At 37.2% G+C, this 20,139-nt stretch overlaps 2 protein-coding genes across 4 annotated transcripts in view; one reads left to right on the forward strand and one right to left on the reverse strand.

Moving 5' to 3' along the window:
- The window catches only part of LOC5571756 (carnosine N-methyltransferase), a 23,440-nt gene extending 21,199 nt beyond the window's left edge, over positions 1-2,241 (forward strand). The window contains exons 7-8 of the mRNA XM_001653726.2: positions 1,754-1,987; positions 2,066-2,241. Of these exons, the coding sequence (XP_001653776.1) occupies positions 1,754-1,987; positions 2,066-2,176 (345 nt within the window). The 3' untranslated portion in view covers positions 2,177-2,241. The remainder of the gene's footprint in view (positions 1-1,753; positions 1,988-2,065) is intronic.
- The window catches only part of LOC5571753 (protein KTI12 homolog), a 27,710-nt gene continuing 9,789 nt past the window's right edge, over positions 2,219-20,139 (reverse strand). The window contains exons 1-3 of one of the 3 annotated variants that reach the window (XM_001653727.2): positions 18,078-18,132; positions 17,417-18,023; positions 2,219-2,524 (exon numbers count right to left, since the gene is read on the reverse strand). In XM_001653727.2, coding sequence (XP_001653777.1) covers positions 2,243-2,524; positions 17,417-17,980 — 846 coding nt within the window. In that variant the 5' untranslated portion in view covers positions 17,981-18,023; positions 18,078-18,132 and the 3' untranslated portion in view covers positions 2,219-2,242. Of the gene's footprint in view, positions 2,525-17,416; positions 18,133-20,139 lie in introns of those variants that run through there. The other 2 variants (XM_021849510.1, XM_001653728.2) reach the window with 2 other exon arrangements.

The raw sequence follows: 20,139 nt of genomic DNA on the forward strand, positions 1-20,139 counted from the left end.
TAGGTAGACTTGGTTTCAGTCTTCGCGAAACTCTCTATTCATAGACTCTGATCGGGATAGGAGAGGGATGTTAGTGTTCTATTGCTTTTAGAGACTCAGATCACATCTAAATCTCCATGGGTTTCACAGGAAAGAGCTTGATTAGTTAGAGGGTTCAAAAGCTACATAATCGGAATACGTTTTTCGTAGCCTCAATTCAAAAAGTTATCAGTGCGTTGACATTTTCAATGTCAAACCATTCGATGGCAACTCTTCAGTAATTGCAACAAATAGATAAAAATAAGCACGTGTATCTTACAATTGTATAACATAGGGATGAGGGTTTACGCCGACACTTGTTATATTGCCGTTCTACGCATATTTGTCCCGCGGTCCATAAGATTTACACAGAGTAAGCGTAGAAGGGCAGTATAGTGACGAACTATCCATAGTTTCACTGCACTTTGTTTTTCTTATCCATAGTTTGTTTAACGATTAAATAAATGTAACATTGCCACGATACAAATGTATGTTATCACAGGACACACGCATGAAACGAGCTGATCTCCAGTTAGTAATCCATCCTCGTCTGAAGTCACAATCTCGGCATCAACACGCTTTCGATGCAATTGCGCACTTTTATTAGCGTATCCGCACTTGTAAAAACTTTTGCGATAGTCTAGTGGTGAAAGAAAGTTCTGAGGATTTGTTTTTCTGAAGTTGTATCTTTTTAACAATTAACAATTGATGATATTTTCTATCCATTTCATTTTTTTTTTCAAGAAATTCGGTTAATACTTCACTTGATGGCTCATCCGACTTCTGGAAGTGCTTTATACCGAGACCACTGACTCGCATAATAAAGGAAGAACGTGATCGTGTGGGCTTCGTAGCCATGCGGTTAGTTTTACCAGGCATATAGCCGTATCGATCCAAGGAGTGTGGGTTCGATTCCCGCTTCAGTCCGAAAAACTTTTCGTCAGCAACGTTTTCCGATTGTTACACTGGTCGTTGCATCCTAGTCTAAAGTTATGCTTCCTTCCAAGGACATAAACGTCCACTGGAAGCATTAACGTGTTGGTGTCTTTGAAGTGTCGCAAAAAATATCGAAGGTATGGATAGCCCTGACCGTAGTCGCCTTAATGCCGTAGAACGGAAAAATCTCCATGGAATCCAAAAAAATTGATTTTTTTACATTTTCCTTTGTGTGAAACATAAGGTTTTATTACATTTTATTTTATTTTGTTATTATTCGGCCTATTCGGCTGAATAACGAGTTTCAATATTCGGCAAAATCAAAATAATCGTGATATTCGGCCCGAACATTCGGTACATCTCTACGTGAAAATATCAAGGCTTGCAAGGATCCAGCGATTTTCAGAGCAAGGTTTGGAATTCCGCCAGGTCCAAGGGTTCTTGACGACCTTCGCGTTCGCGGTCAACTCTTTGTTCGACAGTCGTTCTTATTGGTCTTCATCTCGTTCTCCGTAAGGAGTGAACGGTCAGGTCGCAGATGCATGCTTCTGAAACAGCCGTTTAATGATTATCATAATCTTTTCCGGAAAGGTTTTTTGGTGACATTTGATGTTAATATATGTGCTTATTCTGCGTTGCGCGAGTGACGTGAGAAGACTAATGTTAATCAAATGGGAGCGAGGCGATAATTGTCACCTCATTCGACTAGTCTCACCTCACACGCCGCGTAGAATAAGCACAAATGTGTCGAGAATATGACACGTCTCCCTATAAGTTTATTAATCAATGCAATTTTCAGGTTTATCGTGATGCCAACTACTGGGACTGTGTGGCTACAAGCTTTTTTATTGACTGTGCCAACAATGTAATCGAGTTTGTGGAAGTCATTTACAACATATTAAAACCCGGCGGTATTTGGGTGAATCTAGGACCACTCTTGTATCACTTCAGCGACGTCCCTAGCGAAAATAGCATAGAACCAACGTACGAGGATCTAATCATTATCATTCGTTCCGTGGGTTTCATTATTGTGGTAAGTAAACTGCAGAGATTGAACAATTTACTTTAGCAATTTTAATTAATTAAATTTTTTAATTTTCGTTTTTTACAGAAAAACAAAACCGATGTTGTAACCAAATACGCACAGAATCCTACCTCGATGCACCAAAGCGAGTACAAGAGCATATATTTAGTTTGTCAAAAACCTGACTCTGTTGAGTAGTTTGCTGGAAATGAAATCGAACGAAATAAATTGAATGCGATATCAATCGTTTATGCAACAAATTATTTATTCACAATTTGAGTTTAAGAACTGTACAAACATTGAAGGAATTTTATCAATTGTAACTGCTGCTGTTGTGTGCAGTTTCATGTAGTTGAGAAACTGTCTCCTATAACGATTCAACTGAGATGCGTTCATATCGGCTGGTACCTCGGCGAGGATGTCTCCAGCTCCGGATATTTTTACCGAACCAATCAATCCTAGTTTACGTGCCGACAGAATCTGTTCTATCACATTTTGGGTTATTTTATCCATCTCAAACAAGAAGTTAGTCGAACTCAACGGCGGCTGAAAAAAAAAACATGTGAAAACTAGTTATCCAATTCATTAAAATTTTGGAAAAATCGTTTTGACCCCACTATTCAAGCTTGTTCCAATAGTCTAGATGCTATATTTTCTGATTAAAAAGTAAAAAGACATGCTTTCAATTCTTGAGCCCCACTCACTTTTTTATAATTTTCAGGTCACTGCAATTACTTACAATTAAAAAAACTAGATCGAAAAAGTAGTGATTAGAAATCAAGCGTAATGTGAATACATAACTTTTTGTGTTTAGTTCATGTTCCATGGTGCTTTCTTTGCTTCAGGATTTCGTTTTTACTACCACAGAAAAATAGCCATCTATTGCCTTTTAAGTTTCGAATATCGCCCTATTGTGTGTCACTGATCGCTAGTATACGCTAAAACAAAAGGCCCAAACGCAATGGTGACGGAACGGCAACGGAAAGCGTAACCGGTTCGCCAGCGCCAACATGCTTGTCGACTTTGAGTTGGTTCACTTTCATTCGTTGACGGGTCAGTGTGTGTCAGATGGTGTGATTCACGCCGGCGCAGAGTGTGTGCGCCCCCATTAAACATTTGACAGTTCAACAGCCGACTAAATTGGTTGAAAAATCGATCGATTGTTGCACCGACGCTTATGGAAGTTTAACACAGCGATCAACTGACTAATCGCTAGACTAAATCGGGTGACCGAGGAAATCTGATGTTTAGTAGGTCAACTTGCTTGGATTTTACTTAAAATACCGATTTATCCACCTATTTAGTAGGATTGCGTCGGCCCACCCTATTAAATCGGTTGATATTCGGTTGATCCCTACACTCAAAAAAATCCAAACGTCATGGCTACGTGAAAAATCACGTAGATCATTCCAAATTCATTTTGCCTCCACTTCACCTGACTAACATAAAGATCACTAAGCCGTTCATAACCATCAAATAATGGATCGGTGATTGTTACTGAGGTTACCTATCGCACTTACGTGAAATTCACGTAGGTGCCTAAGTTCATTTTGACATCTGCATATTGTACGTACATTCGGTGCTGAGCGCAAATCCTAAGATGGCGCCCGCTTGATTTTTGCAGAACTTCAGAAGCTGCTGAACTTTAAATCCTGTGTAAGATTGATTGTAAGGTAAATATGCTTTGAATACCGAAGAACCCCTGCATTACTTCATATTTTACACCTGATTTATAACCTCTATCAATTATAGCACGCGAAGGCTGCAACAAAACAGAACAAACTCACTACATTCGGGAAACAAGATTGACAATGCTCAGATTGAATATAAAAATATCGAAAATATCACAATCTTTTAGTTTTATTTACATTTTCCAATTGGGAATTAGTTTTCTTCCAAAGCCTATTAGAGATAAGGTTGGTCTTTATTCTAGTTAATTTAATGCAAAACCATCTAGGTCTTATTGAAACGCTTCGTAAAGGCTACCGGAAAATACACGTAGCTCTTACATGTAGCGCCGGTGGAATGAACGAAGTTCAAAAGTTCATGCGTTCATTCTGGGCTACCTATGATTAACGTAAGAGCTACGTGAAAAGTGCGATGGAAAAAAACCACGTATGTTTTCACGTAACAATGACGTTTGGATTATTTTGAGTGTATGTTAATCTTCCATAAGCGTCGGTGCAACAATAGGCCTATTCACAAGACGTTTCAAATCAGCTGATCGGGAAGCTCTTTGACAGTCCTTCTATGGAGATGACAGTCCCGTGTTAGCATCGATACTCCACCGATATAAACAAATGCATAGACGAGCCTGTCACATGAAAAGGCCTATCGACCGATTTTTCAACCAATTTAGTCGGCTGTTGAACTGTCAAATGTTTAACACGCTCGTTCAGATCTACTCAAAAGTGAGTAGATTTCGACTCACTTCGGAACAAAGTGGAACTGCTCAAAAGTGAGTAACACCATCGTTACTCACTTTAGAGTAACATTGTCAAATGTCAATATGGGAGTAACACTTACTCACTTCGTTTAATCTGAAATTTGCGAAAGTGAGTAGATGTCACTCACTTCAGGAAATAATATTTTTGGAAGAAAATGTATTATGTTTTTCATAAAATCAGAAGATATATACAAAGAGCATAACATTTATTCATGATCTCTTACATAACTATATGAATTATACATGATAACAAGTAAAAATATAATATCTGTGTTGAATTTTTCGCTGCTCAGGAATGGATCCCCGGATGCTATAAATCATTGATGGGGGATTGATGACAGTCATGGAGGATGTAGTTTGACCGAGCCAGTAGTCTTCCCAGTTAGACTGTAAAGAATTGATAATTAGTCTAATAAAAAGTACGGCGGTAAAACTTACTGTTTATATTTCTTTCTTGCGGTTGTTCGATCAAAACCTGGACTTGGTCATTTTCACTCCGACCTCGCTTCACTTGATATCAGGATTATTGACTTCGCAGCACGAATCTGGAATTCGCCGGTTGTACTTCCGAAGCGAAGTTTCAAGCAAACTAACTGTCATAGGCCAGGAGAAGTGGATGAACTTGTCATTCATTTTTCTGTCAATTCTTATACAAAATCTACTTTTTTCTCTGACATAAATTCACTCTAGGTGAACCACTTCCCCTGGCCTATGGACCAATGCAAGAGTTCACTAATTTGACGTTTGAGCGGTGCCGAATTCACTCGTTGCCATGGTCACGTAAATAACACGGCACCGCTCAAACGTCAGATAGTGAACTCGTGCATCGGTCCATTGCTTTGTCGGCTAGGCTTTTGTTTCGATTTTTTTGAAAACTGTCCGACATCACCGACAGAAGAAATTTTACCACAACGGAGGATTTGTCAGTTCGAGCGCGCGAAATTTTCACAAGTATTTGACGTTTACAAAGTGAGTCAAATATGTTTGTGTTTACTCAAAAGTGAGTAATGTCGTTTTCTTTCATGGTTGAGTAAAAAGTTACTCACTTTGATAAACAAAAGTTACTCACTTTTGACAGCTAACTTGAAACTTCAAAAGTGAGTCAAAGTTACTCTCTTTTGAGTAGATTTGAACGAGCGTGAATGGGGCCGTTCATTCAAAGCCGGCGTTGTCGCGCAAGACGAACGAGTTGTATCTTGTTCGGCGTCCTGCTTCCTTCCTTCGTTTATCGAAACGATTGGTGTGTGGCGGTGCGGGTGCAGTGGAGTGAAGCTGCTGTGGTGGTGCTGGCAGATTGTCGTGTTCGCTGAAGCGACGATTCCTAGGAGTGTGCCGGGAGGTATTTAGAAATAAGATTCACGAATCAATATTTACTGTTCGGCGTCACTCCTGGTGAATATCGTTGGCGAGAAAGCGACGACCCATACTGATAAAAATCCACACGTTTTATCCGTGTGTTTGAAATTATGGATCAATTCATGAACGTCTATATCGATTTGTTGCGATTTTCTTACAAACTTCGTGTGTATTACACATTCAATTCATTAGTTTTGCTTCATGGACTGATTCATCAACCGACAACATGAATTCCATAGTTTTCCACATATGTTTTCATTTCAAATTTGTATGCGTCAACCTATGGGTGCACAGATCATCACCCAACACAGACTCAGTGTGTTTAACTTATAGTTATCTTGTGTCATGATCATCATGTTCAAGTTGGTCGATTTGAAATCGATGCTGCCTATTTCAGTGTTCCAAATTTCTAAATTGTTAGTGATGAACCCATAGCGAACTAAATTGCGGTCGAACCTTGTGTCGAACGACAGTCATCATCATGTTTCAAAGAGAAGAAGCGTTGCGCTCAGGCTTGATAATTCTCCTCAACATCATCAGAGTTCGGTGACATGCTCTAGAGCAGCGTGCTGCCTTTGCATCTTTGCGAGGGAGCGAAAAAATGCTAAGCAGAGAGGCAACGAAAAATGAGCGAGGAAGATGCAGCACACAACACAACAGAGTAAAATTCCATCAAAAAAGGGTGGTCTCACAACTCCCCGAGGACTGTCTGTTCTGGCGGCAGACTCAAGAGTTCGTTTGAAGTGTGAGTAATGGTGAGCATCGCAACGAGAGAGAGAGAGAGTACCTGAAAAAATCCTCGTATTTTATTGCACTCTCACTCGAATCGCTTGAGGATCTGTGTTGAAAATTTTGAGTTCATTTTTTTCTCCTCAGAAAAACGGCAAAATCGCCTTATCTTTGCATCGACGAGGAGTTTCTATCAAGCCTGCCGATACTCAGACGGACTAGGCTATGGTGCCCACATGAACACTGTTTTTTATTGGTATTGTGACGTGGTAGTTTTTAAAACATATCCATATTCCCTTGCTTCTGAGAAAAGGAAGCATTTTGAAAATCAGCAGCTCCATCAGAATTTGTTTGAAATAGTATTTAGTGTAGTTGTGTCATTACTAATAGGGGAAGACGGGGTAAGACCGCCCGCCTAAGCATGTTAATTCATATGTCAAAAACAAGAATTAATAAATCCTTTTTCGACGCAGCATGTCGTTTTTTGAAGCCTTAGGCATGATCAAAAAATATCACAGGTGTTGTATTTGTAAAAAAATATTTATTTCTTTACGCTTGAAAAAGTGATGACTTATCAAGATTATTTTTAGCGACGGGGTAAAACCAAAGACAAACCGCCCACCCACGGGGTAAAAGCGACCACCACGATTTTCGAACACAGTTTTGAGAAAAAATATATCAGTTCCCTAAGATTCTGAAAAGTATAATGTTTTATGAATTCTAAATTGATTAACGGGGATATTGAAACATTTTTAGGGTTAAATTATTTAAAAAAACTTAGCTGTTTACTTATTTCTACCTTGAGACACCCATATTTTGGAAAAATATACGGATTTGGCTTGTTTTTATAACAAAATTGATTTCATTTTACTTGAATAGTAATGTAAATCGTAGTTACAACTTTTAAAATTATTTGGACATTTTATTGGTATAAATTAGGGGTGGCGGTCTTACCCCATCAACAGTGGTCGGTTTTACCCCGCTTGCGCAATTTTCACAACTATGGCCTCATTTCAAAGCTAAATATTTACAATTCATATTTTACTTCACTGAAGCATATTTCACATTTCTGTTGATGCGTGGACGGGTAATTTGTTATGTTTTTTTCAAAAAAATCCCTTCCGAAATGCTTAAGTGAGCATCTGTTAAATTTAGACCAAATTCAATATTGACAGGCAGAATCTTTGTTTTTGATATTTGGTATCAAACATTTAATGTAAATACCATCCTAAATGGTTCGGAATGTCAAAAATCTTGTATTTATGAAAAGTGCTTGGTGAACTTTAAGAAAACCACCATTTTCATGCCAAACTGAAGGTGGTCCGTCTTACCCCGGCGGGCGCTCTTACCCCGTCTTCCCCTACTGTCTAGTCGAAATGCTTTTGAATAATTTGTCATTTAAGTGCCATTTTGATTACTCTTGTTTTTTTTACGTAAGATTAGAGTCTTAAATGTCAATTGTCGTCAATTCTTAACAAAATTAGGCTGTTTAGTAGTACTTCTAGTTAATTTCGTTTTTTGTTAAAAGTATTTATTGGTCATTACGTTCATACATCCTTAAAGAAAAAAGTCCCTTTCATTGTCTGTTCAACAATTTCTCGAAATTAGCAAGTGTACCTCGATGGTCGATCTCAGTGTCTTACTTTCCATAGTCATTATTATAGTGAATATTTAAGAGTAAAGTTACCTTAGGCTTCTATTACAGTCTCCTACGAGATTCACTTTTCAGTGGCAAATGCAATGGACCTTTGCACGAGTTCACTAATTTGACGTTTGAGCGGTGCCAAATTCACTAGTTACCATGGTCACGTAAATAACACGGCACCGCTAAAACCGTCAAATGGACCAATGCACGAGTTCACTAATTTGACGTTTGAGCGGTGCCGAATTCACTAGTTGCCATGGTCACGTAAATAACACGGCACCGCTCAAACGTCAAATAGTGAACTCGTGCATCGGTCCATAGTGAACCTATGCCAAATGGACCAATGCACGAGTTCACCAATTTGACGTTTGAGCGGTGCCGAATTCACTCGTTGCCATGGTCACGTAAATAACATGGCACCGCTCAAACGTCAAATAGTGAACTCGTGCATTGGTTCATAGGTCCATGCTTCACAACGCCTACTTTCTACTTGTAAATTTTGCGAAAATGAAGCTGGAATTAGATTGTTTATACCATTGTTACAAAAAAGGTATTTCTTGTTATGGTAACTTAAAAACCATAATAAAATAAGCTTGTCGCCACTTGTTTCTACTCAGTGAATCTATTAGTCATTTTTCTCAGAGTAATATTCCCTACGTCGTATATGATAACGATGTATCTGGCTAGCTAATAGTAAGAGTGGCTACGGATCATTCTGGTTAGCAAAAGGCAAACTGATCGTCGCGAATAGTATTAATGTCCACTTCGAATAGATTAATTATTTGAAATGGGCATCAATGCTATCAACGACGCAGAACGTCACATCCGAGATATTAGTGCGTCTATGCCATATAAATTATGACGCTGCTTGAAGCAAAAATACCAAAATGTGATACCACCACTACAGGTTGCGCCTTTGGTGTCTTTCTAATGGGCTAATGAATTGTGCCCTCCCATCGCGGCAAGGTCGTATAACCAAGGGGAGGGGAGGAGTTCATTCTAATTTTCTATAAACAAAATGCATTACTCCCTGCATTGGATATAATGTATGGTGTTAGAGAAAAATCGGCGCCCCGCTTGTTGCTGGCTCACTTGTTTGAGAAAAAAAAACATTCAGGTAAGCTTGCGACAAGCAGAGGTGCCTTGAATCCATATTTTGGAGAACAAGAGTTCTTCTATCAAATTTCTAAAAAAATCTCGCATACTCTGAGATAACGCCCTAAAAGCCATTGGTAACCACGTGCGTAGCTTGTTGTTTCTGGGCAAATGAAAGAAATAGCATTCAAACCAACATCACGGGCAGGTAGATATTGAACCTTTCTTCCCCATAGCGTTGTTAAATAACATGAAAATCCATTCAAATGCTCAGAAACAACGAGCTACACACATGGTTACCAATGGCTTTTAGGGCGAGATCAGAAGTTATGCGAGAAATATACTATTTCGAAATCAGTTGGTTTTCATGATTTGATATTTAGACATTCATGTTTGTTTTATATGACAACCTAATGGTTATTATACCGTGAAGTCAATGACGAAATTCATATGGCTACCTCACTCAAGTGGTTTTCCTCATTGCGCAAATCTATAGGTAAAACACACGACCTTGACGTGTAGATTTTTCTCAGTGTGCATCTTGGAAGCTGGAATTGCGAGTCGGCCTCTCGGCAGTGGTCCTTCGACGGATCTCGGTGGCTCGATCACGAGGTGAGTCGGCGTGTGTGCTACTGCGGAGGTAAGTGCAACGATTTATCTCAGAGTAAAATCCCTAACGAGTTGAGTACACATCACCCATTTTTGATAAATCATGGGTATTTTCCCATTCAAAATAAAACGATAAAACTTCTGCTGATCAACTGAGGACAATAGCAAAGCAGGTAATCCATTGTCACCTCGCTATACGAGACCGACAATTCTCACCTCACGACATTCGTAGAATAAACCCAAATGAGTTTTTTTTACCTTGTTAGCCTCTACTTGTTCTTATCTTCCTGGAGTTACGTCCTAATTGTAACAGAGCCCGATTATCGGCTTAATTCGTTAATTAAATAGGATTTTTTAAAATGCATGTGGTACCCGAATGATTCTTCAGGAATAGCATTCATTCTTTCATTTATTTGGTCTAAAACCATTGATTGAAATGTCACATTTTGAAAGTAGCGCAAATAATGGAATATTTAATATAAATGGTTGAAATAAGCGATTTTAGTGATAGTACAACTGGTGGATCTCTCCAGAAATATCGTGGTTTATGAACAACCCCTTGACCATACTGTGGGGCCGTCCATAAATTGCGTATTTATTTGGGATGGTGGGGGGTTTCTGTTCAAAGATTTCGGTTCATATCAATAAAAATAAAAATTTGTAGAGTGGATCACAAGGGGAAGGGAGATGAAAAATACCAAAAATATTACCACGTGGTTTATGGAGGATCCCTTGCAGGTTATTTTATTTCTTGTTTACTATAATGATTTTTTCATATATGCTTCATTTTTCATATATGAACAGCACAATGACAATACTTCATTTAATCAAAAAAGTGCCTTTTAATTGTTATTGGGCATTTAAGCATTTTTACAAAAATAAAAAAAATAAAAATTTTCAAAACGAATTCATTTATTGTTCACGGAGATCTACAATTCCTTCAGCTAACAATAGAGTTTATTTGCAGCTACATTATCTTCTGCTTTATTTTTTGTAAATCACCTCTTGATACTTTTGCTACAATGTAAATTAGAATTTCGGATTGAGAAAAAATAAATGGAATATATGTTTCATGATACTGTTACTAACATTTTTTCTACATGTATTGAACAGCGAACTATTTTGTTTTGGTGGGTGATTGTCTTTTATGTTCTTCTGGATTTTTTTGTCGAACTAATCCCCAAAAATATGTTCCCATTGCATTGACGTCATTTTTCCCTTTAAACCGTTGTACGATGTACTTAAAATCTTGATGTGCTCGCTCGCCTTGCTCGTCTGAAAAACTTCCAAGGTTTGAAGGAAATATTTCAGGGTAACAAATCAAAGAATGCATTTTCAATGTAACATTAATGTCTATGTCAAATTATAGCTAGCCATCATGTTACTTATAAGTTCTTTGTAGTTGTTAGCTCTATGGTTCCCCAGAAAACCAACACAAACGAGTTTTTAATTTTGGTAAGTAGATTTCTCATCAATATGTTATAAAAATCAGTGATTTTGAATATATCTCGAATATGCCCATCTCAACTTTCATATCATTCACTTTAGAATTTTGTTGAACCATTTTTTTTGAAGAGCTCTGTAACAAGTTCAAGCCTAATGTGCAAAGCTGGATGAAGAATGGCTTCTGGGCGACAAATGGTTCTAATATAGCACTGTATAAATCTAGTTTATTGTCTGGGTACTTGCCACCACGTCGGCCATGCTAATTCAGAATATTTATCCCCTTCATTGTTCCTGTCCCACAGGCAAACAAAACATGGAAGCTTTGGATTACCCTTTCTCAGCCCCATAAGAATATTGATCAGCTTGAAATCCGCAATTATTTTCCATTTAAAATCAAGGTTAAATAATCAAATACAAAATGTCTTGCAGCACGTTATATTCTTCTTTATGTGCTGGGGACGGACCTGGTGTAGTGGTTAGAACACTCGCCTCTCACGCCGAGGACCTGGGATCGAATCCCATCCCCGACATAGTCACTTATGACGTAAAAAGTTATAGTGACGACTTCCTTCGGAAGGGAAGTAAAGCCGTTGGTCCCGAGATGAACTAGCCCAGGGCTAAAAATCTCGTTAATAAAGTCAAACCAACCTTCTTTATGTGCTGTAAGCCACTGGAATACTGGGGTAAACATTCCCATTGTGCAGTTACAAGGCTTTTAAAGACGATACAAAATAACCAGCAAGGGATCCTCCATAAAACACGTGGTCATATTTTTGGTATTTTTCATCCCCCTTCCCCTTGTGATCCACTCTGCAAACTTTTATTTTTCTTGATATGAACCGAAACCTTTGAACAGACCACCTCCCCCCAATTGAATACGCAATTTATAGACGGCCCAACAGTATGGTTCTGCGGTATGGTCAAGGGGTTGTTCATAAACCATGATATGGAGAGATCCACCAGTTGTAGTACCATTAAAATCGCTTATATCAACCATTTATATTAAATATTCTATCATTTGCGGTACTTTAAAAATAGCGAGGGTAAAAAAAAAGGGGATGGTCCAGGCAAATCTTAGTACATCTCTTCATATTGAATTTCCATGTTAAAAACATAATATGGCACATGAATTCTGCTGTCCTGCAAATAAAACACTGTGTCGGGTTATTGATTAGATTATATATTTAAATAAAAAACGCAGATGCAACAAGTTCAAGTATATTTTGAAAACGACCTGGGGCAGACAGGAACATTCTGAAAACGCCATTATTTTTGTTTATTTTTATACTTTCAACCCGGGGTGTCCCGTCTCTGTGCATTTGGATCGACTTTTTTTTGTCGAACTGTGTAATTCAACATGATGGTAGAAAAAAACAAACGGCTAAAACGCAAGATGGCCGTCAAATTTTTCAATCTCAAAATGATACTCCCGAGTAGTGGCATTACGTCCACATTGGGACAAAGCCTGTTTTTCAGCTGGTAAATTAGGCTATTTTTTCACATGTATGTTGGGCGGCAGTTAAAACGATACATTACGGCACCGAAAATCAAGGATTCTTATAGCTCAAAAACTTATGATTGCCACCATAAATAAATGCACCTTTGGCAATGTTCGCAAATTAAAACTACAGATATCAACACAAGACTTACTAATACCCCAACGTGCAATCTATTAAGTTCATCCAATGAACAACAATGGTTAAACAATGTTCGTCTATTCCAAAGAATGGTTTTGGACGGTTTTCATTTATTTATTTATTATTTCTGATCTCAAAGTTATATTGAACAATCATTCTGTTATCAGAAACGCTAAAGAAAAGAAAATTCCAATTTAATTACCTGTTTTATAGCTAACTAGTGGTCCCGGCAAACTTCGTCTTGCCATCAAGTAGGCTGTTGAAAAACGCTATTGATCGTCCCATACAAAATGACAAATTCGTTCACGCTCGTTTTTTCAACTTTCCCGATGAATATCCTGGAGTTTTTACAAACACAAACACGTCGGAACCCTTGAAGAACAAAACGGAGATAGAATCATTTAAATCCGTTGAGCCGTTTGTAAGCCATTTCGTGACATACAAACATCATTCCATTTTTATTTATATAGATTAAGCTGAGTAGCATGCTCGATTCCAGTAGGCACGTAACGCCAGGAATAAAGGAATAAGAAGAATAAGAGTATGCGTAATATTTTTTTAGTGGTAGCCTCGAAATTTAACAAGGTGAAAAACGCATGCTACTACTTAAAATCAAGATGGCGTCAAAATCCAAGATGGCCGTCAAATTTTTTCACATAAATTAATACTCTTTTTCTTCACTCTAAGAACTCCAAGAAAATACCAAAAATTGAAAACTTGTTTCTTTGTTGTACAAAAAATGATGTTTCTAAACGATGTGCTAATGGTGAAAAAACGGTTTTTCTCACAAAATTCAATATGGCGGGTAAATTAAAAAGGCCGCCATCATTGTTTTAGTCCCAGATGAAAGCTATATCCTTCCTCTATCGATGTCACTAAGTTTGCCATACGTTCCAAGTGAAACATGAGAAGAAATACCCAAGATTTATTATAAAATGGGCTTTTTCGCAAACTGTTCAGGCTAGCTGGGTCCACCAATTTGACAAAACCGAAAGGACCACCCTTTAGTTTTAGCGTTTACTAGCGATCAGTGACATAAAATTCAAATTCTTACTATGTGTGCCGATGGCGGCTTGGTCTCAGCGAGAATAGGGTCCTAAAATTTTTAATGAAATCTTGTTTTTATTTAATAAGACAAAAGAGTATGTTCTTACAACCACTTTAGCATTTTTTTCTATTCAAATAACGGTTATATTACATTTAAAATTAAATTAAAAAAAAAGGTTCAACTTTGAACCTTGACACTTGAGATCATGTTTGACATTCACTGAGTCGGCAAAAACGCCACAGGGGCTCATCTTTTTAACACTGGGGTTGTTCCTATTTGACAGTTCGGAAGGGACACGGAAAACAAAATACACCCAGAATTTGAGTTTAAACCAAAGGGTGTGACAAAATCTGAAAAAAATGTTTTTTGGCCGTAAACCAACGAAAATCATTCAAAAATTGAGTAAACATGTGATTCTGGCCTAAACTTAATCGTTTGGTACTAATATGAGGACAGGGCTTTAGGACCCTATTGCTCATTGCGAAAATGACAACTTTAGGAAAAAGCTCTTAGCTAATAACTGTGGAAGTGCTCATTTAACAGCTCAGAAGCAGGCTCTGTCTCAGTGAGGACGTAATGCCAAAAAGAAGATCACTCAAGGAAAAATCAACAGTTGATCATAATTCAATAAATTTGTTTAACAATGGGTTACATGCCTGGCCTGATTCGCTACTCACCACATAGTAACGCACATGCGTTAGTGTCTATGCACGAAAAATCGCTAAAAGGTAACGAGAAAAATATTTGTATGGCGAAAAGCATCTAACGAATTATTTCTCAAAATTGGGAACTATTTTCGAAAAAAATATTTGGTTCCGGTTGTACGTAATCATAATAACTATCACGCCTACCAAATATTTTTTCGATTAATGCTTTCATTTACGAGAAATTTTAAGTTAGATGCCTCTCCCCATACAAAATAAAGCGGTAAATTTCTGCTGATCAACTGTGAACAAGAGCAAAGCAGGTAATCCATTAACAATTATTCTTCTAGAAATGTTATAAAAATTTAATAAAACAAAATTTGTATTTAATATTTAATATTAAATTTTTATAACATTTCTAGAAGAAAAATTGTTGATTTTTGCCAGATTCGCCTATTTGAAAAAAGTTTACACATTTTCCCTCAGGCTGGCCAAAATCGGTGCTTCTACACATATTAGGGGTACCGGGGGCAGTATGGACACCCGGGGCAGAATGGACACCCCCTGTATCTTTGCATAAGCGAATACTTTTACACTTTCAATGCAAACAATATTTCAGTTGCCTGTCGGAAGAGTAAATTATCCACTAAAATTTCAGAAAAAATGTTCAAAACATTGAGCTTGAGCTTGAGCTTGTTTGGCCGCCCGTGGATGCACTCCAGTATCGCCAGATCAGCTGCACTTACACAAGGAACCAACCGAATGACTGCTTGGGACTAACAGGCATCCTCAGTGTATAAGTGCTGGTGATCTTCTATTTTTAGGCAACAATGGCACCTGCCACGTCAGAATGCTGACCAATGAGGAGAAGGGGGAGGAATTGATGATGCATTGAACTGACTCCCACGTAGACCGTATATTCCACTGCATCCACGTCAGTTCATGCGGGAGTGTATGGATTGGGGGAAAGGCATGGCAGAGAGGTTTGCTTTGGTGGTTAGCAGACTGCCTATGTATCAGGCGTAAGAAAGGCGTGCGCGTGGAAGTAGGAAGGAAGCGTTAGGGAAACGGTTTCTTGTCCGTCTCTGGTTCTAGCGTTTGCTATGAACGAATAGTTTGAGTGTGATATATTTAGAATGGAAGATAGAAGCATGTGAGAGATATACAACTACAAAGTACGAGGAAAGGGACGGGCCTGGGATTGAACCCATGACCTTCTGCATATGAAGCAGAAGCGGTAGCCATCAGACCACCAACCCCGTACAGAAAAAATGTTCAAAACATTGATTTTAAACCGAAAAATTGAACATGATTTTATTTGGTTCGAAAATTATAACATTCACACCTTATCAAATAAGGTTTCAGAGACAAATGACTGCAGGTTGACCGATAATGTAGTTCTTGATTGAATCTTCAATTATTTATGCTATATTCAAAAATATAGTAGATTTTTTTCTGGTACTTTAAGACATTGAAAAACTTATATGAAAATTTCTTATACTTTCGGGGTAATATGGACACCGGGTGACAAAGAAGAGCTGACGCTTCAAAGAGAAAGAATTATAACTTCAAACACAAAATTATCCAAAAATATTTAGCATTTAATGCAATGATTATGAAGCGGAACCACAAATCGGTAAAAAATCGTCAATTCTTGATTAAAACTAACCTGTAGGCAATATTGAGAGCATCGCTACGAAAAATGTCGTAAATTGGTTTTAATCATGTTTTCAGTGGCACAGTGACGTGTCACTATGGTTTCATGAATATGTACTCCATTTTTCGGGGTTTTGAGAACGATCACGGGATAATTTTCCTATAAACATTAGGGTGTTCATACTGCCCCATGGAGGTGTCCATTTTGCCCCGCTAGCTTGATGGCGACTACCAAATATAGGCTTTTTTAAAACCTTTTGTTGAAAACAAAATATTTTTTTCCTAATTATGTAACAATGTTTAACAAATGCTTAAGAACTCTAAAAAGCATACTGCACATAAAAAACAGTATAATATTCATGTCTTCATAGTCAAAATAGGCAAATTCCTTAGGGTGTCCATACTGCCCCGTGTCCCCCTATCTTTATTATGAAGACTTTCGGGCGGTGATTGGTTTGTCTCTAGATTGTAATTTGATTTTCTCTCCCAAGCAATTTTTAATTACGTTTTTCTTTCCTTGACCTTATTATTTCGCCCTGAAAGCCATTTCTTTGTAATCAAATGTGTAGGTCGTCGTTTTTAAGCAAATGAATGGACCAATATAAAAATATCACCACTGGAATATATAGGAGGATATTCTCTTGATTGTAGCATTGCCAAATAACGTGTCAATCTATTCGAATACTTAGTAACAACAAGCTACACACTTAATTACCAATGTAATGGCTTTTAGGGCGAAATCATAAATAATTAAATAAGCGAGTTGTGTAAAGAAAAACTAATAGGCCCACGTACCTACGATAAATAAATTACAATTGTAGGGATTATGAGAGGCTGGAAACAGAGTATAGTAAAACCAAGATAGGTCCGTGAGCTAAAGAATTGTTTAGCTAGTACTCAAAATGAAATCAATCGAGATCGTAGTAGGCACAGCTTGACGAAAGAAAAATAGAGATCAGTTTGTTGATGTATTTTGGGAAGAATAAACGTGCTTTTATAATGATGGAAGAAATGTGTTAATTTTAGTCTAACTCGTTAGAAAATCGAAAGAAAGATTGATCGGGAAATGTGTAAAACCGGCTATGTGAAAAGGCTGGTCACTACAACAATCACAAAATAAAACTTACGTTTTGCGTCGACAAATTAGGCACCAATGCACTTGTTGCGTATGTCGCCTTATAGAGCTGGTCATCGTCCAGCTCTTCTTCGGGAAATACGGTAAACAGTGGACTATCCCATCTATTGTTATGTTGTGGTTCTTCATACCGCAGGCACAGTGCTTCAAAAATGTCCTCTCGATATTTTTCCGCTTCTGCCTCCCTGGTTTCGTTGAAGTTCCATGCCTGATCTTTAGTAATGGCACAATAAACGGTGCATTGGGTGGTTCTTGATGCTTTACTGGCGCAGAAAATCTCATACCGGTATCCTTTGATATAGTTTGCACCGTCCACTATTACCAGATCATCCTTGTTCAGAAATCGCAAGGCCTCCGATTTTACGTTCGATCTTATGAGCTTCTCTTTCTGTGGATCATTGAAGTAATCGTTTTTATCATATCCAGCCAATTGGATACACTTCCATTCGGACACCAAATGGACAGTTTTACCGCGGTCTTCAAAGAGGTTTTGAATTTGAGCGGCACGTGTCGATTTGCCACTGGATGGCAGACCAGTTATTACGATCAACGGCATATTCACCAGTAAACAGGTTTTCACTCGAAGACTTTAGTAATTACTAAAAGGCAAATTGTAAATTACTAATTACTAAAAAGGCAAATTGTAAAAATACTTTTTTTTTTCTCTCTTGATTTGTGGCTCAGACCTCTTTGGTCCATAAAGCCAAGGATTGTGACGTTTGTAGTAGTGTTTTAAAATTGATCAAACGGGACGACCGAATCTGATGCCCCTTCAGTAATTTGCTATACTCTAATAGTGACCTGATTACATTTACGTGTTTTTTTAATAGTTAATCTCAAACATTTTTGTTAATTCTTCTCAGATATTCGACTATTTGTTTGTACTCTTTGGGGTTATTTTTGCTAAGAATATCAATTAATGGTGTATTATTGTACAGTATTGGAAAATTTACTCTGTGTGTGTCATAATGTGAGCAACCGTATAGTATGTGCATCAAATCTTCAGTATTCATACAATGGTCACAACGTGAATTGGAGACAAGATTCCAGTTAGCATGTTTCTCTTTTGTAACAACATGTCCAGTTCTAATTCGTCCTATTTGTATTATTTCGTAAGTTGTTAGATTAAGTCCTTTGAACCATGGTCTATTGTTTACTATTCTGGAATGTTCGTAGTGAAATTTACCATTCTCTGTTGAAATTAAATCATATTGATCCTGCCATTCTCTTGAAACTTCGTTTTTAAAAACATTTATTAAATCACCTAAAGTATATCCTATTTGTTCTTCTTTATTTCTAGTAGTACCCAGTTTAGCTGCTTGATCAGCTCTATCGTTACCAATCAACCCTATGTGGCTTGGTATCCATTGAATGTGAATATTGTTAATGTTGGATTTGTGTATATCATTAAGTAATTTAGTAATCAAAAAATTGTCTGTTTTGTGAAAATTTAATAGTAACGTGCAAGCATTTTTGGAGTCTGTGAATATAACTAAATTCTCTATGTTTTTATGATTTGCATATTCTATAGCATTAATTATGGCAACTATTTCTGCATTAAGAATTGTGAATCCAGTTTTGAGCCCACGAACTGTATGAAAGTTTTTCCTGTGTGTCGTAGTAATCAAATCGTACTAAATTATTGATTATAGACCCATCTGTATATATTTGATAAAAGTTATTGTATTTGTTTGAAATTAACTCTAAAACTAATTGTTTTTGTGAACTAATACTTAATGCTTTCTTATTTAGATCTTTAATGTTGTTGGCAATCGATAATTTATTATAAATATTTTCATCATAAATTGGGTCTATTTTTGGAGCTAATTGATAGAATAGGAAATTATTGACTGAAGCGGTTTTTTCTAAATACGATGTGTGTTTCGGGATCGAATCTTGACTCATGACATTATTGAGGTTTTCTATAATCGTACTTTTATTGTAGTAAAGTGTTTTAGCTATTTCTTTCAATGCTAACATTTCAGCTCTATATTTTAAGGGAAGTTCTCCTGCCTCGTATAATACTACGTGATTAGGTGTAGATTTTAAGTGTCTTAATGAAGTTCGGATTGCAAGGTGTTGCGTAGTTTCTAATTTTTGGAATATTGTTTTTGGTGTGGTTCCTATGATTGTTATACCATACTCTAAGTGAGGGCGTACTATTGCTTTATAGATTTTTAACATTTGATCGGGATGTGCACCACTTCGTTTTCGGCTTATCATTTTTAAAATATTTATTTTTTTCTTCGCTTTTACTATACTGTTATCAATATGAGTTTTGTATGAGAGTTTATAATTTAAGTGGATTCCTAAGATTTTGTGTGTTTGGACTATTGGTATTGGTGAATTATTTATTTTTATAGATACTGTTGGGTCAATTTTATTTCTGAATATCATACAAGCTGACTTATTAGGATTTAATTCCATTCCTAATTTTTTGAACTCTATTGCTAATCGACTTAAAAAACTTGTCATTTTTTCAGCGACTATTGCAACACTGAAACCTACAATGATAGCTGTAAAGTCATCAGCAAATTGTATTAAAATTTCCCCGTTCCTAGTTATATTGTGAATCAGTTTGGTGTAAATATTGAAAAGTATAGGTGATAATGGACAGCCCTGAGGTAGTCCTTTATTTGATATTTGTACTATATGCGATCCATCATTTAATTCTAGTATCATTTTTCTCTCTTTAAGGTAAGCGTAGACCCAATT

Source organism: Aedes aegypti, chromosome 3 (assembly GCF_002204515.2).
Source record: "Aedes aegypti strain LVP_AGWG chromosome 3, AaegL5.0 Primary Assembly, whole genome shotgun sequence".
Taxonomy (NCBI): domain Eukaryota; kingdom Metazoa; phylum Arthropoda; class Insecta; order Diptera; family Culicidae; genus Aedes; species Aedes aegypti.